Genomic DNA, 23109 nt, shown 5'->3' with positions numbered 1-23109 from the left:
GGAGGGAAAAAGGTTAATGAGAAAACTATAATCAAAGTAATCAGGTTGTCATTAAGGAGGTACCTATCATCTTTCTATAATATGTTTAACTTTCTACTTTTACGAATGCGGAACATTGCGTATTTTATTACAAACATCTTGCATTGCTTTTCACTGTCATTTTTATCTTCTGAATTAAAATGACCGTGGATAAAAATTTTGCGGCTCCAGCCACAGATAGAAGCAAATTTCGACTCACTGATGTACGCAAATTCAAAAGCTAATTTGAACTTGGGAATGGTATTTTCATAAATGAATTCACCTATCGCATTTAAAACAATATAATGCATTATTGAGATGTTGTGTTACGTGTTTCTTCTTTGAGGGCCACGGGAATATTTCTAAAAATAGAGTGGCAAAAAAGTTCGTAAAGCCTCATTGGAGTATAATAAGACTTGTTTTGACAGTATTAAGAGGCCTGTTTCCCGGACGTTATCTCTTTTTGAATGCATTGGAGGTTAGCTTCACATTACGTGATCTATTTCAGGAAATGATATTGGTAAAATTTGAGTCCAAGAGATGTTCTGGTTTCGAAGCTATGTATTATTAATTAAATATCAAATTATGTAGTTATGCGATGGTGTGAAGCAATCCACGATTATAAAACAAGTGTCACTGTTCACACAATATATTAAAACGCATTAAATTTCGTGACATCAAAATAACCTGGAAAACAATTTCATCGGCTAATTGTAATTTAATCGTGTGCTTGTGCAAAATTGTAATTGGTTGAGAAAAATTAAATAAAACTCTTTTTTTGATCGATGAAATATATTTTCAGCAACATTTCTTTCTTTCTGAATTCAATTTCCATGGTCAATTTAGCTATAGAAATTTATACCTGCATCGTGCATAGGAATATCTGCCATATTAAGTAAATTAAAGAATAAAAACGAGGTTGATAGGAACCATGACAGAAATCATTACTGTAAGAAATATTAGAGGTATTCATGGGCTGATAAAACTGTTTATTTCCTTTCTACATGAACAACTTTTGAAGTAAAAATAATACTAACTGCCGTACAGTCCATATATAAGATTCAAACCAATGTCAATATTAAAATCAAGTAGGTATATATATATAAAACAGATATTTTTTATTATTCCTATACCAATCAATTGTAGAGCTGATAGTGACACAAGTTCTTATATATAAGTTCTTGTATACAACGCAAGATAACAGCATTCAATACTTAGCGACCATTTTGGAATGTTAAAACGTAAAATATTCTGCAATGATCAAATTTACTTCCGATAACAAACATTGAGGTTGAAAGGAACTAATACTTAAAAAAAACAAACCGCATCAATTTCTAATCACTTCTACGACAATAAAGACAATTTATTTAATTTTGTTCTCACTTGAACTCTCGTTTTATATGACTTTACCAAAAAGTTCCAATATTCTAGGACGCTTTGTATAATTGAAATTTATAATTTAATATATTTAAAACTAGCAAAAGTTTATGTTGTCTCTATACCTACCTAACCTTATACAAGCAAACTTTACAGCCGCTGTGGCTAGTTTCTTCTACAGAAAAGTGTACAGGTAATCAGACCTGGGACGATGACTACCTATTTCAATTACAATCTGTATATGCAGTTTTGTGATGATACTTTCAATAAATAAGACATGTATAACAATGTAAGGTATGAGTTGTTGCGACATGTCGAATAGATAAAGTGATGTCATTTTTATATACGGTATATAAATATGTATATATGAGCATTTATAAACACAAAGCTTAAGAAATCCACCGACATATTATTTCGCCAAACAAAAGAACTACAAGCAGACAATGTCTCAATAGTAAACATGAGAAGTCCATGAATGACGTGTAGTCATCACCTGATTTGATGTCGAAGTTGATATCTATATCAAATGTTTCCCTTTTAAGGTATCAAAAGGCGTTACATAATATGAACATAACCACCACATGACCCATCGAAAATAGCGGTATCAGTTATATCCGAAGTGTTGATATTTTAAAATATATAATATAATGTTTACGGCGTATAAGGTTATTAGCTCTCTGTCGCTGATTTTATGACTAATTAAAAATTACTTTATCAGAGTTATGGTGGTTACACACGATTGAACAAATTATATTTTTGTACAGTATGTCAGACCTTCTTTCAGTCTCGGTTCGCAAACACGCCCTGAACAAATATTTATTAATGTGTATATAAATGTTACATAGTGACGTGCATGTGAAACCTCAATATTACTCGACCAATGAAAGGTAATATGAGCCGAAGTTAGGCAAAGTTTACAACGGTATCACCGCGCCACATTGTGGTTGATATGTGGACTTTATCGGCACTTTCATATTGCGACCCCAAACTCGTGACTGGGTAGAAGTTGATCTATGGATCGATTTGCTCGATTGTTGTTTAAACTTGCTGTTGGGGTTTTTGTTTTTGTAATTTGAGTAAAATTCTCCTCATCTTATGAATCGGTTTTGAATTTTCAATACCTAAATACGGAAGAAGTTGCTCATGGGCACTCATGGGCACCTCCCTTCCGCTGTGACAGCTATCACAAAAAGAAATAGATAAAATAATTTAGAACTTTTGACCACTTGTGAAATTGTATTTTCGGTTATATGGTGATGATTTCCACTTCAGTATGCTGAGATGACTGCTCACACGTAAGGGTATTATCGAATGGCAGACCCAAAATGTACATTCGACTAAATCAGGCTGACATCTGAAAAAGTTTCAAAAAATAACTAACTACAAAAAAATATTAGGCGAACACCAATATTATACAATTCGATATATACAAAACAGGGTGCCACTGTAGTATGTAATATACCTAGATGTTTAGTATGCGATATTTAGTATTTATCTGAATTAATAACAACAAAGTCAATTACATGTAAGATTGGTATATTATTTTATATTAAAAACGAATCCATCATCTAAAAAAGTTTTGTGTTTTACTTCATAATTTGGATGAAATGTTTTTTGAACTTCTCACTATCTGTTTTTTGTTTTTGGGACCTTCAATTTGCACAGCTGTCGCACATCTTAGTCTTCCACACATCGCCGTTTTAGGGTAACGGGAGTGTCCAGTGGGGGACACATAACAAGGCCCGTTCGTACGGTATCTTCATCAACGCGGGGACGTTCACATCCCAGACGTGGAGTGGGAATCACATCATAACGCTGACAAATTGAGATCAGAAAGATGAAGAGTTCCATTTCTGCTAGTCGACGTCCAATACACAAGCGAGGTCCTATACACAATTGTATGGTTATTATTTTGGAATCCTTAACTAACCACTAATAAAGGAATAATCAAATGTCAATATAGCTTTTGGGGGTTATTATTTTCGTTTTCATTGTGTTACCTAAACGTATTGGTGTTGGAGCAAATATTTATAGCTAATATTGTTCTAAAATAACCAAACGAAAATGGTTTCAGTATATATTTGAAGAATATTTCATACACTCTCGAATAAAGTACTGTTATTTTGTCACAGTTTACTCACCTAGACCAAAAGGCATGAAATATTTTGAAATATTTATATTTCCTTCTGAATCGAGATGTCTCTCTGGCTTAAATTTTTCTGGTTCATCCCACAGTTCAGGATCGTGGTGAATCGCATATATATTAGGAAGAACGGTTGTTCCCTGTAGATGTAGTAACATATTCACGACTATTTCTCACGCATACACTCTGAACAAGCAACTAGATTAGATTTATGAGAAGGGGATAATTGATGAGAAAATGAAGACTGCAGAATCGACATTGCCGAACAAATTCGTTTCCTCCTTGCTTGGGGAAGTTGTAGTTATGGGAAACTTGTGGTTCAACATGCTTGAGTCTCTCACCACTGCACCACCTTACCCACGGAGTCCACAACCCTTTTTTAATGGCTGCTTTATAGTATATATATTGCAATGAAATCATAATTCACACTGACCTACGCCATATTTTCATTTGGAAACTTCTCATTTAGTCCAAAATTATCTTCCTATACCTTTCAAACTGTAACTGTGTATAACGTTTGCTTCAAAATGTAAGTGACTGTGAAAATGTGGAATATTACTTACCTTCGGGATTGTGTATCCACGAAATGTTATCGTTTCTGACGTGCAATGAGGAACAGCGAGTGGTACGTTTGATTTGAATCTTAGAACTTCTTTTAGGAAAACCCGACAAAACGGCATCTTCTCTCTCAAGTTGTAGTGAGGCAAACCTTCACTTCCAATAACATCGTCAATTTCTTCTTGTATCTGGTTAGAATACAAAATGTTGGTATTGGTCATATTTAGGACTTCTTTGTGCACAGTGTGGGGCTATAGTTTTCTGCAAGTTAGTGAAAAAATAATTAGCAAGACCCAAAATATGAGAGCAGGGGTATGTTTTATTAATACTATATGAAGAAACATAATTGGTTATCAATTAGTTCGAATCATATTTCTCCAAATCATCAAATTACAAAATTCTGCGTTGGCATGCTTAAGCATTGTTGCTATTAGGGCAAATTTTACCATACTTTGTAATTATGCAAAAAAAATTATATATATATTTATATAATTATTATATTCACTTTTTTCAATATTTCAGGACGGTTTGCAAGTAATATGAAACTGAATATTAATGTTCCATGCACCGTCTCCATTCCTGCGCCGTATAAGTCACGAATTATGTCAGTCAGCATAAACTCTGAAAAGGGATTTATAAGATAAGCTGCATCAAAAATTATTGCCAAATTTATTGTCAGAATGTCATTCAGTTTTAAAAAGTCCAGGCAAAATACGTGCATAAATTTCCTCAAACTAATAATGTGAATTGACACATAGCTGGGTTTCATCTACATCCAATAAAAAACGTCAAAAACACGATTCACCAATAGCCAGTAATTGACATCGAAACATCCATGAGTAAGATGAATTATATGAATGAATTATATAAATTATATGAAAAATTACTTTGATCTAGTCTAAATGCACTGAAACGCAGTAGTTACATAAAATTTGGGAACGTTAGTCAGACAAACTCCGTTATAGCATAGGACTGTTTATATTAATTTTATTTGTTTGGTATCCAAATTGTGTTAAGATGCAATTATGATTTAAATACTAAATACTCACTAGAATAAAGTCCTCTCTTCGAATTACCATCACGTTTCATCTCTACTAGATACTCGTCGATAAAATCTCTCATGTCCAATTCATTCATAGATTTTTCATGTTCGTCTATTTTTTGAATCATTATATTTTTAACCTGAAACAGAGTGATAAAATAAACCTTAGGTAATTTGTAGATATTATGTACAAACTCATTTATATAAAAAATACTTTAGTACCTTTGCAAGACCCTCAATGATAGCTAGGACACTTCCTTTGACAGGTTCAATGTAACGTGTCCATGGTATTAGCGTCGTTAGCTGTAAAAAAGTTTGTGAATATATGAAATGATATAAAAATAATATAATATTATGGTTAACGAATACCTTGATGAACTTATGTTAGTGCAAACCTTCTATACCTGATAAGCGAGAGTTCCTTTCTTGAAGAAGGCATCGTATCCGCCGAGCAATGTTAATAGTTCGGGATCATCATAGTCGTATCTTTTTCCAAAAACAAATTGCCCTACTACGTTTCCAACACAATTCATCATGTTATTCTAAATGAGAGTACAGTGATATATATTAGAAGAACAAAATGAATTTTAGATAGGTATATAAAATATAAAAATAACTATAAATTGGTTGAAAAAACAGTCATTGATTAATACGTTGCCGTTATTCCAAAATTATTTTTTGACGTAAATAAATCTAATAATCATTAACGATAAAAGTTTATTTTGAAGCAATACCTTAATGGTAGCGTCAAGTTGAACGTCTTTATCTCCAAAATGCTTCATCAGTTGTTGAATCTCATCCTGAAATTATCATGCCAAGTGTATCGAAAATTGACCCCGATAAAATAAGAAAAACAGAATCAAGATCCTAATTAATTTTATTCACGGATTGAATAATCGGGATATCAGTTAAGAATTTCGATGTCCTCCATGACTGAGAAAATGTTTATCGAAACATAAACGAATATAAATAAAAAACAATGGTATTTGAGTATGTATTGTATTTAATACTTTTTAAAATAAGTTAATGTTTATGATGTGAGCAAATATTCTTGTAATTAAAGCACCATGTTTTTAATGGTGTTCAAAATTGAACATATGCTAATTTTCAGGGTCCCCATTTGAGATAGTTAACGATATAAAATTAAATTCTGTGTAAACTTATTGTTTTATTTTTGTTAATAAACTCTCTAGCTAGATCTTACCAAAATAGCAGACTCAATCACCGATTTTCCAAAACCAAGTTTACTCAGTAGAGTTTGTGTGAATTTTCTTTCAATAATGAAATTTGGTGTATAATCGTGTGATGTAATACCTGAAATTTTAATAAATATACAAATAAAATTCTAGACAAAATTGTCTGACAATTACCTACAAGGAACTGCTCGACGATTCTTTTCTGACTGAAAAAAGCTACAATACATTTAATCTACATCGGTATTATTCGTGATTGATATCATAAGTAGGTTCATACCTAATAACAAAAAATACAAAGAAGAACGAATTCAGGCATTCAAGTCTTGATGCCCCATAACTAGAGAATACGTTCGAGAAAGTAACCTATTTCTAGATAATTCATAATGGTTCTTGTCCATTCTGCGTCCTCAACTGGCTTGTGAGTTAAGAAATTTATATAACTTTTTGTTATATTTCATATCACGAAATAATACATAACCATTTTTAAACAGGATGTCTTTGAACATATAGTTGTCAGGTCTGTGGCTAAACGAAGATCCATGTTTGACCAAGGCTTCTTGTATCAACTCATAATTATTCAAAACCACTGTATGTGACATTCCAAGCCTAAAACCAATGATGTCACCGTACGTTTTGCGCCATTCCTGAAATAAGAAATTATATTAAAATGAAAGATTTTTTACCAAAACCGCATTTCTTGTTAATCTATTTTGCATTGCTAAATCGATATTAAAATCACCAAGAACAGCGAGACACAATCCATAATAATTTATTTTTTCTCGATAGATAAACCAAGTTGATGCAGGAGTCCCAAGATAGTTCGTGGGTAAAAAAGGTCCATAGATTGTGGTAAGAAAATTTCCTTTCGTGAATTTGGATTCTAGATATTTCAAAAACCATTGTTTATTTGTCCAATGGACTGTATTTCTAGAAAACCGAATACCACATAAGCATAGACGAAAACAAACATGTAAATTAAATGCACAGAGACTAATTGAAAATGAACAAATATAAAATAATAACTAATTTTGCTCACCGAAAATGTTATTTCCGGTCGGTTGCCAATTAGCGGTGCTGCACCTAGAAACGGAATACCCCTGGGTCCAGGAGGAAAATTTTTTGGCCTCTTCGAAAGTTGATAAAACAGTATAATTGTCAAAATAGAACATAGTAATATACCTAAATAGTTCCATTCGCCGAAAACAAATTCGCTTAAAAAGCTCATTGTTTTAGAGAGCAAGAGTTCGTAAATGTTGGAATAACAACTATACTCTGTTCAAACTGAAAAAAATAGTATTACATAAAAAACATACAAAGTAAAGTTAGGTCATTTATTTTTATTTGGTAAATTCATACCGATAATATAATGATAGATACATAGAGGGATGCAGTCAAATCTCATACTCAACTTAACAAGCCTATTTTAACGTCGTTAATTTGCCTTCCAATCATTCATTTATTGCTGATCTCTCGATAATTTACTAATGTCACTCAAGTAATTTGCTGAATTCCACCGTAAACAACTTCCCACTGTAATGTTGCAATACATTTATTGCGTAGAATCTTTCCTTGTTGTTGTAAACCAGATCTCTGACTAACCGTTCTAATAAACAAATGTTTATTTGCATTGAAACTATGCGGAGAAAGCAGATGATCAAGTAATATATTAAACATATATAGGACACAGCAAGCAAACAACATTATTTACTGAGTAGAACGTGACTTATTTTGTATCGGCACAGAACCTCATTTATTCATAACAGTGTTTCATAACATTGATTTCATTAAATGTAGTTCAGGCGTGGTGGGCTCATACAACTAAAATAGCACAGTAAATAAGAGTTATCAATTATGACGCCAATCATACAAAGTTAAAACCAAGCAGCAATATGTTGGCCAGAAGGCATACAAGCTGAAACAAAATGATACTAATGAACACTGTAGTTCATATTACAATACTGTATTTATAACAGAAAACGACCATAGCCTACATATCCTTAGTAGTCCTATAGCTGACAATAAACGGACTTGTAATTTCGTGCTGCAATTAATGCTTTCTGACTGGGACTGAAACGGCAACATTTCAGTCATTCTGTTCGTGTTCTTGAATATGAATATATTGTATGAAGATAGACTTGACGCAATATATGTTTGCACAAGAACTGCTCGTGGACTTATTTAAACACAGTAAAAGGCTTATCACTTTTGATGGCGTGTGACATCTTGCTTTCTAAAGGTAAAGCTCTTAAATTGTTCTTTAAAGCAATGTCAGATGCTCAGATTTACAACTATTTTTGCACTATTGATGTGTGGTCGATGGTAAGCGTACCTAATAAACATGTAATAAACATTATTGAAGCTAATGTTTGTAATTCTTTACCTGAAGGCAAGTAGCCTAAACATTGCATTAAATTCTAATTTGTTGCATAACGGCTCCTCAAACTTTACTTGCATAATAATTTACGTAAACTACAGTCAACTTAAAGTTGGACTATTGATCTTTCATACTTAACGGATAGCCGTTGCGTGTTACATCTGCTGATTTGACGAATGTTTGCATTGTCTATCATTTTTGTTACATAACCATTTAGTGTTACCAGAGGCCATATTGTTATACCGCTCTCGATTTTTTTGTGTCACGATTATGCCGAGTCAAAATTTAACTGATTACATAAAGTGAAAATTATTGGACCCGATAAGGACCTATGGATCGGTTTGTAATTATGATTTTGTTGGTATTCCATTTTTTGTTGTTTTGTGTTGTTGAGAAAGAGATTGCTTTTCTCTTAAACTACTGCACCAAATGATTTGAAATTTTTAGGGAATAAAGATTGTTGGTGTCACCAAAATGTGATTCGTTTTTCACTTTTGAAATTTTTTGAGGGGACGTCAAGAAATTACCAATCAATTGTGATTCCGCGACTACGGATCCGGTGCTACCCGAAAGTCGTAATTTTTTGCGATGCCGTACAGTGACTGAATGATGTGAGGTACCTGTACTGTAAAAGGTTTGATGCTATAGTTGTGAATTGAATCATTTGGTGTTTCGATTCACACTGAGACTAGAGTACTAGAGTACTGCGAGGACAGTCCAGTTATCGGTACCGGCAGTGGTGGGATTCAATTTTTTGGCAGCCGATTCCATCACAAAAGTCATTTTTTTCGGGCGTGCTGTTACATGTTTTTGTTAGTAATGCTAACTGGTTCGATGACCTCATAAAATTCCGTGAAACGGTTCTATAGAACCGGTGCAAACCGGCTAAATCAGGTAATAAAAATAAATTATGAATATTTCGATTTGGTCTTCGTGTCCATATATTTGAGCATTGCTCTCTTGTTAAAATGCGACTTTTTAATTAAATATGCCTTGTTTAAATCAAAACATCTTCGTAGGCACGTACTGTTCCAAATCGCACCTGTCGGTTCTTAAAAGCAAATGAATACTCATGTATGAGAATACTACTCGAAGTTTCCGATTTTACTGAAAGTTGACTACTGGACCAATTGCTCTGAAATTACCAATTGCTCTGAAATATATATATATATATATATATATTTGAACATCATTATCTTGTTTATTCTACAATTTGTTTCCCATTCGATAGTGAACACAAAGTGTACTTGTGGATCGTTGTGCCAAGTTATTGAAGATGATGTATATATATTTATGATTATTAGCAAAATTCATTGACTTTCAACGCAACATGCACAAAACGATACCGAATTGTTAGTACTTATAAAAGGGCTGAAGCCCCAAGCATGTCATTATTATTTTTTTTTTCAAATTTCGTTTGAGTCTCATAGGACCTGATTTATTAAAATTTTTTACCATTTTTGCGAATATTGCGTCACCTCGTGGTGAAACCTCATACCAGTCCGACATCTTTTCGAAAAAGTCGGTGCTCACTGCTGAGCTACAGTCTCATCCATACTTTCCCGAATTGCTACATCAGTAGGATTTGATTTGCAATTTTAATCTGAAGATTTTGAATTACCAAAAATAGGATTTCAGAGTGAGTCGAATAGGTTATGTGTATACATTTCGTCAATGACCTTGTGTCCAAATATTTGAGAATTGCTCTCATGCTTTTTTAATGTAAAAGTTGAATTTATCTTCAACTAATTGACTGATCCATTTAAAAGTTATGTATTCAAGGAGAGCTGGAAGGTCATCATTTTCATTGCAGTGGCCATATTGGTTATTTGTATCCATATGTTCGTGTATTGTTTCCGTATTTTAAATTTTTATCGATTATGATCTTCAAATAAAAAGTTATATTGCGCAACATTTAATTTACTACTATGACTTTTCATTTAATAATCTGTTCTACTCATCTCCACTCTTTACCAAAGATAATATTTGCTTTCGTTTTGCTAAAATAAATTGTTGCAGCTCCTGTCACGACTCAGGTGAGCAAATGTACATAAAGTACAAATACATTTTGCACAGTCAGTTTTCCATATGTTGCACAAACTTATATTGCTAGTGATAATTTATTCTAATATCACGTACTTGGGAGGAAAAGAAGGAATTTCCTCTGATAATGAGATAATTGAATCAAAGTGCACCAAAAAAGGGTAAAAAATCAAAGTAAAACAAGAAGTATATGACGGGTATGAAATCTCTGACAGAAAATTGTCGCAATCTTCACGACTAACGTAACCGCCACAAGGTGCGCTATGACGTTATGGCACACAAAAAACAAATTCTACAAAGCCTACGGGAATTTTTGAAATAAATGAACGTGAAAGCTTACTAGCAAAAAATGCAATCTTCAACCACTGAAAATTTCAAAGCAATTTGCCCAGCATTTTTTCCATAACGATAGCAAGAAAAATACTAACAAGAATAAGAACAACAACATTATAACAAAACGATTCATAGGTACATTTCGTGTCCAATAAATGTCAAAGGAATTGCAGGAAATTGTAATAAACTTTATTTCTTTACTATCTGTCTACATAACTATTTTAAATAAAATATAACACAAAACAAATACAATTTTTTTTATAGAAACTGCCGAAACATGCCAAATGTACATCAAGCATCAACACGTCGTTTTAAAGTTACTGGCGTGTATGGTGGGGGGCACATTGCGAGTCCAGTTCTTATAGCATTTTCATTGACGTGAGGTCTTTTGCATCCTGATTTATTAGTTGGAACCACTTTGTATTTTTGGAAGATTGTCACAAAAAATATGAAAAGCTCCATTTCTCCCAGACATCGTCCAATACACATACGCGGACCTGAAATGTAGAAAAATTGGATAAGTTTATGGATAAATGGTTTTCGATCAGGATCCCATCAACTGGGGATAGTCGGGAGTTGGAAAAATCTAACGTTCAGATGAAAGTTAGTTACATTATGACTGAGCCCCGTGAATTTTTCAACGATTGATCAACAGTGCCTTAATGCTAATTTCAACAGACCGGCACTGTTTATGCTAATGTTTTGCTCTCTTGTTCGTAATTTTTCAGCACAACAGTAATACGTGGACGATAATGAAATGCCAAACCAAACATTTTTCATAATCTCGGAAATGAAAATATTAACAAAACTTATTACCCATTCCAAACGGCATAAAATATTTAGAAATTTTTACTCGGCCTTGAGCATTTATATGTCGATCTGGATTGAATTTTTCAGGATTTTCCCAATTCTTCGAGTCGTTATGGACAGCATATAAGTTTGGAAAGATTGTGGTTCCCTGTAATAAAATCACAATTTTCAAATGCTTAAATGACTTTTCCAAATTGATGGGGGGTAAAGCTCTGGATGATTTCATGATCAAGTCACACCGTTTGTGCTTTGTGTATGTTCTTCTCACCTTAGGTATTTCATATCCACGAAATTGTATATTTTTTGAAGTGCAATGTGGTATACAAAGTGGTGCGAACGTTTTATATCTCATAACTTCTTTCAAGAATGCATGGCATAAAGGCATCTTATCTCGTAACGAATATTGAGGTATTCCTTGAATTCCAATGATGTCGTCAATTTCTTCATGAATCTGCAGCAGTAAATGTCAAAATGAATGTTATTCTCTTTATTCTCTTAATCCACAGGTGCGAACCATAGTATTTATGTTTTACGTGTTTTAGAACAGTAATAAATATCGGCAGGATAGCTTAGTTTTATGTGTGTCATAAAAAGCGGCAAACTTAGTAGTCTATGTAGATAGTAGCAACACGTGGCGAACACAAATCCCAGACACGATGTTGGGGGAAATGAAATACTGTATGTAGGGAATATCTTATAAATGTAAAATGAAAGATGCGTTTTCTGCCCTAATATACCAGTTCCACTAGTTTTCTTACCCTTTCCATCAAATGAGGTCTATTTGCTAAAATAAGGCAACTGAATATCAATGTCCCTTGAACAGTTTCCATTCCAGCTCCAAATAAATCGCGTATCATGCAATCCAACATTTTTTCTAAAATTAAAAATAACGTGAAGTCAGTTATTTAACTTAATTAGACAACTTAGGTAATGGTTAACAGTAAAAGTGCATTTTCAAAACTTATTGATAAAATATTTTTATTGTGGGTTTTATTCTCTACATGCTAATTTTAAATCTCTAGATAAATGGTAAATTTCTATATATTTTTGTTATATAATTTTAAGCATTTCATTTCATTTTGAATTACAATCACTAAAATGCCTTTGCATAAATTTCAATATCATTAATATCACTTACTGCTATAAGGTCCATGCTCCGATTTGTTTTCCCTTTTCTTCATTTCTACCAAATATTCATCAACGAAATCTCGTACATTTGATTTATCCATCGTTCTTTCATGTTCATCTATTTTTCGAGTCATTATTTTACTAACCTGTAACAATCCAGAAGGAGACTGACTTAATCCGAATGCAAACCGTTTAAACACTCTTGAATAAGAATTATGGATGTAATAGTTAGGGATAATAATTACGATGTTTTAACTAATTATCAATGACAGAGTGTAAAACATTCCAGAATTTCACCATTTTTTGACTTTCCATTTGAAAACTTCATCAACGGACGGGCATTTATGAACAACGTATTAGTACCAGTATCGATTTGTAGCGGACGGGCATTTTTTAGTTTAATAAACAAAAAAAAAATTAAACCTCCGACAAACTTGAGTTGGACAAATGTGCATTATGGATAATGCAAAAGAATACAAGGCTTAAATGATCCTGATGCAAAAAATAGGCGCTTCAGAAGTATCTGTACCAATATGGAGGTCATTAACTTTGTTCGCCTACTTTACATCAAGTTGTGTGAAAGGATTGAAGCTTATGGGCGGGGGGTATATTCAATTGACTAACAAACAGTCTCCGAACTTGTAATAAAACTAAAATAAGGAAAATCGGAATAAAATCATGGCCTAACCTTAACCTGGTACACATACTACGGGAGTATCAAAAATTGTTCATAAATGTCGAGCGTGTAGAAGAATAGAAGAGACAAATTTTGACTACACTTCGCATTATAATGTACATGTATACATGTCCATCAAGTTTGACGACGAAATAGATATATATTTGGGTAATGGTACGAGTATGTGCTTATTTTCAACAACTTACTGCCTCCATTCCCTTTCTGATCGCCATTGCACTTCCTCTTACTGGTGGAATTTGACTTAACCAAGGCATAACCATTGTCATCTGCAGAAATAAATACCGAATCAATATAAATGACAATGATGGCAGCGATTGAAACGGAATACGTAATTTTCGAAAGTACAAATCGTAACTATCAGTATTCGAAAAAGTCAATAATTATTCCATAGTTTTGGGCACTACACAAAAATACTGTAGTTGCGTTTGAAATAAATGAAAAATATTCAATTGTATATTTCCGAAATAAACGAGATGTGATATTTTTTACCAATTGCGTACTAAAGATCTAAAGATTAACTATATAACCCCATAGAAAGTAGATGCTTAGTGCAAGTGATCGTTCGTCAATTTTGGTCTGGTATTAGTATACTGTATAGTTAGTTAATTTTATTGATATGTCACTGACATCATAAATTTAACATGCTCATGATTAAAAAAAAATCAAACTTGACTAAAGGAATTTTATAGATTTGCATTCCTTATAATGACAAATGTATTTCTGTAGCGTTTCGTTGAATCCACTTGCGCGAAAGCATAGGGCATGAAAAGAAATTGCCACTAATAACACCAAGCTCGAAAAAGCAGACGGTAGAGAAATTTAGTGATTTGCAAAAAACAACAATAGAATTTCTGTGATACCTGGTAAGCCAAAGAACCTTTCTTGAAAAACATATCAAATCCATCTGCAATTTGTTCAAATTCATCATCTTCATATTCAAAACGTTTTCCTATTACAACTTGGGCGATTATGTTTCCGCTACAGTTTAGGATAATTTTCTGTGAAAAAAAAATTAGGAAATGATCTATAAAAACAATAGCAACACAGATAGCTAAACATGAACCAGTTTTGAATATCGTTAATCAACGACGATATATAGCAGGGATGGCGGACCTTTTTCAATGAATGGGTCAAAAATTATATTTTTATCGCGGAACAGAAGTGAGTGGGTCACAGATATTTAATCAATGCTTGTATCATTAAGAAACTTCTGAAACAAATCTTATAAGTTTCTGGTGTTTTGAGCTTAAGAGCTTTACTTATGCGGCACTTCTATGAGGGACTTATTATGGCACTCGAATATATTGAATTAGTGTAAGAAAACACACATATGAATTACCAAAAACGTTTAGGATGATGCGGCAAATTATTTTACGGTTCCAAAGAGTTCGGGATGGAATTCCACTCTGATAGTGTTATATTTTTCGATCGGTTTTCAACAACATTAAGGCACTTTTAAACTGCCCCATTGTTATTTCAGATTTTTAGGTTTTTAATTTCAAGTCTGAAAGATTTTATTTTCTCAATGGCATTATAGGCTAAAAACTAATGAAATGCAAAGTAACATCTAGTTCTCGTATAACCCCTAAGACAGTCTGCAGAAGCATTTCCAAAAGAGACAAGACGTTGCGAGAAATGAACGTATCAATTGCATTGTTATGTCATAGACGATGTCAGAGTCAATAGCTGATTAACGCGTACGAGATTAGGGGTTTTGATAATTACCATACCTGTCCAGAAATTAATTTGAATATTAGCGATCGCAGCCCTGACGGTACATTATAATATTTTAGTTATTGTTAGATTCATTTAAGGCCGGTTTCATCAATGTTTATAGGTTAGCATTTTTTTAAACTTATTCGTGCCTTGGCGGGTCACGAATAAAACGCAGTGGTTCGCCATCCCTGATATATAGTAACGTGCGTATACCGACTAAGCAAGTGCACTTATCAGCACTGGTTGCAATATTGAGTTATACATTATGATCAGCAAGTTACTGCAATTATTTATCTGCATTGATTACTTCTGTGAAATGATAAATAAATTAGGATGAATGAATACCTTTTACCTGAAAAAAAATAATAAAAAATACAAAAAGAAAAAGATTACTTTTATATAATCGTTCAGTTCAACGTCATTGTTTCCAAATAATTTCATAAGCCGTTTTGCTTCGTCCTGAAATTACAAATGACGTATTTTTCAAACTGAATAAAAAATAATAAAATTAAAAACGATAAGCTTTTTGTGGGCATCTTTGTTAGTCCGAGCTATTGCTACGGGGTGTATAATAAATCAGAGTAAAAAACGGGCCCCTTCATCGATGGAATAAAATTAGGTGTACGAAACCGTGTACTTTGGTATACGAATCCAGATTTATAAAACATATTGGTGAGTGAGCTCACTTGCTTAACGTGATCTCAATCTTAATTCCATGAAGACATCCTTATAGAATTCAGCTTCAACCATTACTCTATCATCGTTGGGTTAGGGTTAGGTTAATACTAAAATCACTAAGATTACACAACCGCTGAGATCGCATACCGAAGTGAATCGAAAATTATTCAGTATATCATTTGGACATCTATATATTGTAGCAATTCCATGAAATCATAAAGATTAACCAAAACCACCAAGCTTTCGCGACCGAAAACACCATACTGTCTAACTTGTTTTATTATTAATTAAAAAAAGATTCGTATTCGAGCTAACACATGTTACAATGAAACATTATTTTGCTTCTCAAATATTGTCTTACCAAAATGGAGTTTTCAATCGCTGATTTCCCGAATCCAAGTTTGCTAAGAGATGTTTGTGCAAATTTTCTTTCGACGATGTAATCAGGTGTATAATCATTCATCGTTATTCCTTGGAACAAAATTATGATTGATTTCATTTACAATACCAAAGTGAGTGATGTGATAATACGTAGGCTAATACTGTAATACATATACGCAATTGGTAAAGTAGTTTCCAGCCCTGAGCTTCTATTATCACGAGATTAAACAGACAACAAACCTCAAGCAATAGTTATGTGGTCGTATATCTTTGCCCAGACTCTCGCAATAACTTTTTAAACGTAGCCTGGAAGACAGCGAAAATATGTTCTCGAAACCTCAGAAACAGAATAATGCTCAAATGCAAACAAAATATTTGAATATACAGGCTACACCGACGGATTGGAAAAGTTCTCCCCAAAGAAGGATTCCGCCATTTTGGCGAAGAAAATCTTATTTATAATTGCTGCAGTATTACTATTCTTCAGGTCCTTATTATCAATACAGTACCTATTCATGTACACGTAATAAGGTACCCCTGTAGTATGTGTACCAGGTAAGGCCATAATTTTATTCCGATTTTTCTTGTTTTAGCTCTACTACGAGTTCGAGGACTGTCTGTGTTAGCCAAGTGAATACACAGAACGTTTATTTAATGTTAGTTGGGAACTAGACACTCAAAATAAACTAGTTGAACGTATATATCACACGTGTGGCTTTGTAATGACCACAGTGCATAACCGATTTATCGAAGATTAGTCAAAAGGCAACGTTAAATTCCAAGTATTCAGTTGTAAATCTTCTTTAGAACAACAACAAATCCACTCAAATTTCGATTAAAATTAGCAATTCATTGACTGATTGAAGTCTGTATAAACAAGTACATAGCACAAAAAAATGATATATAGATTTTACCTTTTTTATGCAAAACTTCTGTTATAATAAAATTATCTGGTCTGTTATTGAACACGGAGGAATTTTTAACTAGAGCTTCTTGTATCGCATCGTAACTGTTCAAAACAACTGTGTAATCGCTTCCCAGTTTAAAACCAATGATATCTCCGTATGTTTCGCTCCATTTCTACAAAATGCAAATTTCTAATATTATTGCATCAAATATAAAACTTTCAAAAAAGTATTTTGTAATTTTATTATCAATAATAAAATGTATTTTTATGGGATTCCGACTGTTAAAACGTTGATCCGTTAATTAAGTTATTTAATTAATGAAATTATGCACCTGAATTTGCGCCCTATCATAACTACTGTGGAATTATAAAAGCATTGTGATTAATTCTAAAATACGAAATAAAAGATTACATATATTGTTTCAAATAGTTGTAAGGCGAAATCGGATTTTAAATTTAATTTGAAATCCGCAAGTTTGTTCAAGAGTCCACTCATTGTGATCGAGTATACAGCCGACAAAATCTATTAATGATGACAAACGTTATTTAATCGGTTTGGTAAGACATCAGGGCTTCGAAAAAATGCACTGGTATTATATTTAAAATGGGAGTCCGTTTAATACGACGAACTAAACATTCTCATGCAATTACATGATAGCACTGCCAATACTCACCGCAAAAGTAACTTCTGGTCTACTCCCTACGAACGGTGCAACTCCTAAAATAGGAATTCCTCTTGGACCAGGTGGGAAATTTCTTGGTCTTTTGATGAACGTGTATAACGAATATACAGTGCTCGTTAGAAGACACAAAATTATACTCCAATTGTTTAGTATTATCCAAGTAACGTCGGGAAGAATCAGCATATTTGTGACACCTTTTCACGAGAACTATACAGCAATTTCGAAGATAGCAGTTACAAAATTATGCTGTTGTGAAGTTAAGACGCTAGGTATTAAAGCAAAAATGAATTAAAAATAATACCTAGTCCCTGATTTTTATGATGAGTGATGATGGGTGTCGATTTAATATAATTTCAAAAATAACATTTTCGCTTCCATAACTAATCTTAATTACCATAATATGTTGAGCATATTTTGCTGCAATATGCTTCGCTACACACTCAATAATAGATTAGTTACGGATGATTCATGATTTAGGAAGTTTTGTCCTAGACGAAATTTTAACATATATCATTGGGTATTAAATATAGTCGAATTTTCTGAAAAAAAGAAAAAACAACGACCAATATAGATGGTTTCTCCATTCTGTGATTGACATCAAAATCAAAGTTACTCAATTGCTCTCTTATATTCATGCGCCAACTCTTCAATGATCAGTGCAGCGCCTCATTCCATGTAATTACGTATATATTCACTTTCTGCTACTGCACATGGTGTTGCCTATGATATAATATATATATATTCGAGTCATTAGTTTTCTCGAAATACTTCCAAAGTCTAAATATTTCCGAATTCGATATATTTCCAACGTCTCTCAATCCTGACAAACAGAAAAGAACACCAATGTAATGCTTCTATTATCTCAAGTCCAGTGGGTGTAAAATATTACACGCCTTTGCGTAAATAATCATTCAATATTGCAGGGATACCTCATTGCCTACGACTGAATAACACATGCATGTTATTCCAGTAATTATAAACAACGCCTTGAGGTGATTCCATAAATTAAAAATTGTAGCAATAAAATCGACATATATGGCAAGCAATTTACTTAACGAGGCCAGGGGCCGCGGGCAGAATCACATCACATTTAACAACCTTATGGCTAAGTATTCCTTGCTCCGATTATCTCCGGTCGAATTTATGCACTGTGACATCACTTCATATTGAGCTGGTATACGTGTGTGACAATATACTTTTCCCGACGCTTGATTTAAAATTCTTTCTATACTTCACCATTTAAAAAATTTCAATGCCTATTTTGCCGTGAAAACTGGTTTGAAAAATCATTATTCCATCCTAAAATATTAAAGCAACTGTCATTCAAAAGTACTAACAGCTTGGTATAGTGTTAACTGGAAGAGTTTGATTACAGCAACTAAATAAAACACTCAAGAAGACAAATGATAATCGAGTAATGTGATATATACCTCAATTTTGGAAACATAACTAGAAACTAACAAATAACATTCAAAACGACAAAAACGAGCCAATGTTCACAATCGAAAATACGTTAGAGGGAAAAGTTCCGAGTGTTAGCTCGAATACTCCATCAAAAAGCGCAACCCCGATTAGACAATAAAAAAATGTTGAAACATTGAAACTTTTGTGAAGATTTCGTCACAAGCGATTCATATATGTTGTTTATGCGGCGCTCCCGAAGTATGTGCACCAGGATGACGCACAACCTGGACTCTAACCTGGTACACATACTATGTTCAGGTTGTGCGCCATCTTGGTGCACATACTTCTGGAGGTCGGGAAATTTTCCTTTAGCCGAAATTGTTCGTGAATAATCAAGAAAGCTGGTACTCGGTCAAGATTATAAGATTTGATGGAATATTTTATTTTAGAAGAATACAATAATATACTCATGCGATTATTAAGGTTCCATTACATTTGAACCCACGTACATTTGAACCCATGACAATTGCACCTGTATGCTATTGCACCTATGGAATTTTTTTTGTTTCATGGATAGTTAAACCCATACTAACCCTAACCCATGGGTTTTAGCACCCGCATATAGATTGAACCCGTGGATATACGCATGGGTTCAAATGTACATGGGTTCAAATGTACGGTCACCGATTATTAAACATCGGTGGCACAAATCGACCAGAGTCCACAATATGCGGTAACTATGAAACAACACTCTTCTGTATACAGGTCAAGTTAATATTCTCTCATTAATTAGCCAAAACACCAATGATCAATGATAGCGTATTAAACAACAACGATTCGTGTAATTTACTATTAACAGACGTTTTGTATCATATATCCCAATCAAAATCTATTAAAAAACAAAAATTTAATGTCAAAATATGAAATCTCTTTTTAAAATGCATTTTATTTAATGAAATTTAGGATTACGGTTTGATTTATTTGAAGCATTTAGAGTTGTTGTATATCTGTCTTTAATAAAAAAAAACTTTATCCTAATTATATGCATTTTTGAAAATAAATTCCGATCTACTAATTCAATCATACCTAATTTGTTTATTACCGCAGACGATGCACTGAAAATCTTTCATTCCGATACACGGGATTATAATTTTGATAGATATATTTTCTGCCCGAATTTATGGTGGAAAAGGATATGATTTAGACATATCGTTTGTGGGAACGGATTTCCAGCTACTAATTTCAATGGATGTTAATTTTTTGAGTGTGAATATTATACACTGGGAATCTTTTAATCTCAAAAGGAATTACAATGTTGATGGATGGGTTTGTGAAAAAGGTCAGATCTCAAATAATCATATTGTTTTTAGAAACCTATTTCGAGCTTTCAAATTTATCATTTGTAATCTGTTTGTTCACTCCAAATATGCACGGTTAACCTATTTTTTCTGAAAATGGGGTTACAATGTTGATGGATAGGATTATTTTGTATTAATATACATTAAATGATAAGCGCTTTTGGTAAAAAGCAGTTTATATATTCGCCGGTAGGCTGCGAAAATGTTGTCATTCGTAGGAAGGCAGTGAAATAGTAACAGTGTAATCTTACAGAATATGAACTGAAATAATGATATAATTAATGAATCTTCAAAAATAACTATTCTATATATTTCAAATAACAAACAAACCAGCAACGCCAAAAACCTTTTTAGCAAATGAGGTTTTTGATAATATTTTTGAAAATTGGGATAGCACCTATGTATAGTCAGGATTCTAAAAATCTATCTCCGATTAATTTTTGTTTCTTTTTTCTCGGCAGATTTGTACAGTGTAAACCCTTAAACTGTAAAATGAAAATTCTCGAGATCATCACTGCCGTTGTTTTATTTACTGGTGTAGATGCAAATCGATCATGCCCAGGTCTTGGCCATGCCTTTTCTCGCTTGGAAGAAGGCTGGGCTGTGGCAGGGAACCAATACCGTTACCTTGTAAGCCGGGAGGGAATGTCTTGGACCGATGCCGATGAGTTATGTAAATCCAAGGGAGCAACGTTGGCTACAGTAGGAATCAGAGATGAAGTTATCTTCGAATATTTGCACAAGAACTTCTTGCCACAAGGTGAAAGCATGTGGGTTGGACTCACCGACGTCAGAGATGAAGGAACGTGGGAGTGGACTGATGGTGTCACTGCTACATCAAGCAACACTCCGTGGGGGGATGGTCAGCCAGATGATTATAAGCCAGGCCAAGATTGTGCGTGCATGAGAAAGACCGTGTCAGCGTCAAATCATGGATGGCAGCGTCTAGATGACTGCGTGTGTTGGTCGACCTATCGAGCCTTGTGTGAGCTTCCACCAAACCGATTTATTTAAAAACAAACGTTTATAGAAGGCTACTATCGCCTAATTTTTTGTATTTGGAAAACTATTTTCTCAATGAAATGGGCACTCATAATTATATCAAAATGATTGTTTGCTGATTTTGTATACAATGCTTGATTTATACTACAACATTGTTGCAAATTTGTTAGTTGCAAGTTGCAAATTTAATAAAATAAAATTTCCGTGCATGTTATTCCCGTTAATTTGCAATGGGTACGGTCAAAGACATTCAATGAAATATGTAAAAATGCCACAAAAGCAAAGTCACAAAGCAGTTGCGATGAAAGTATAAAAGTATCATGTTAACGTGCCAGCCTTACGTTAGAACTGAACCATTCCCAGTTGAGACCTTAAATGCCTCCGGTATACAAAACTAATGTATCATGTAAAAATATTTTGACATAAAAGTATTCCTGACTGATTGGTACATTGGTCGTAAACGTCTAGAACACGTTGATAACGTTCACGCGTAAAATGTTTCATGGAAGGCTCGTGACTGTAGAGTTTAGGACGCCAGTCGACGTTGGCAGGATTTCATGGTGATAAACAAAGTTAAAATCAAAAAGTTAGGTTTACTAAATGGTCTCAACAATCTACAAAGAAGGGCTTGAATATGACGAATTTTTTGTTGCAAATATTCAACTTCCTCGTAAAGCCGGGCGGACTCGAGAGTCGGAAACCTGGGAGGGCAAAGGTTCCAATATGTTTTTGAACTCAAGTGGACCAACGGAGCATGTTGCCAGTTGCCACACTATTGTTTTTGTTCCAGTTTCCGGGTTGTTATTGTGAACTTTTTGTAGACTTATCCACCACCAAACACTGCGCTTGATTCGCAAATCAGAACTTGTGTGGCTGCCCTAACGAACAAAGTCATTAGAAATGCAATGTACCTCTAAATTTACCAAATAAAATATATTTTCGTTTTGGCAGTCTGATCGTTGCCTTAAACCAGAAACTGTTGTTTGACCACTCTCCAGGACTGGGTTCAGAAACCGTAAAATCTATGTTGTAAGTGCTGGTTTCTCATCATAATTCGGGTCTTACCCGTCCTCAATTTTACACGCTAAAATCTGCCCTGATAAAGATAGTTATTTCTTGAACTTTTATAATGGATGTATTATATATAGAAATGGCCAAATTACGATAATATAATTTGTATTAAATGCTTTGAAATTATTTTGAATTTGAAATTATCACTCTGACTGTTCTTTGATGAAAGTATAAGTTTTATATAACTTTT

At 33.5% G+C, this 23109-nt stretch overlaps 2 protein-coding genes across 2 annotated transcripts; one reads left to right on the top strand and one right to left on the bottom strand.

Annotated features, from left to right (window-relative positions):
* Positions 1-1992: 1992 nt before the first annotated feature.
* On the bottom strand, positions 1993-18693 carry LOC120347963 (uncharacterized). Its single transcript, XM_039418075.2, has 23 exons — positions 18076-18693; positions 17409-17574; positions 16475-16584; positions 15829-15894; positions 14580-14717; positions 13905-13985; positions 13033-13168; positions 12653-12768; positions 12163-12345; positions 11901-12042; positions 11382-11581; positions 10848-10872; positions 7371-7606; positions 6813-6978; positions 6343-6452; positions 5873-5938; positions 5543-5680; positions 5361-5441; positions 5146-5278; positions 4602-4717; positions 4102-4284; positions 3537-3678; positions 1993-3281 (listed from the first exon to the last, which is right to left on the bottom strand). The coding sequence occupies exons 1-23, from the start codon at positions 18265-18267 to the stop codon at positions 3073-3075; spliced, it is 3135 nt and encodes a 1044-aa protein (XP_039274009.2). The 5' UTR covers positions 18268-18693; the 3' UTR covers positions 1993-3072.
* A 2593-nt stretch (positions 18694-21286) lies between these two features.
* On the top strand, positions 21287-22062 carry LOC120348104 (C-type lectin domain family 4 member E-like). The gene has a single exon (XM_039418224.2). The coding sequence runs from the start codon at positions 21339-21341 to the stop codon at positions 21858-21860; it is 522 nt and encodes a 173-aa protein (XP_039274158.1). The 5' UTR covers positions 21287-21338; the 3' UTR covers positions 21861-22062.
* The last annotated feature ends 1047 nt before the right edge of the window (positions 22063-23109 follow it).

Source organism: Styela clava, chromosome 11 (assembly GCF_964204865.1).
Source record: "Styela clava chromosome 11, kaStyClav1.hap1.2, whole genome shotgun sequence".
Taxonomy (NCBI): domain Eukaryota; kingdom Metazoa; phylum Chordata; class Ascidiacea; order Stolidobranchia; family Styelidae; genus Styela; species Styela clava.
Note: the sequence above shows the minus strand (reverse complement) of the source record. Positions and strands in the feature narration are given on the sequence as shown.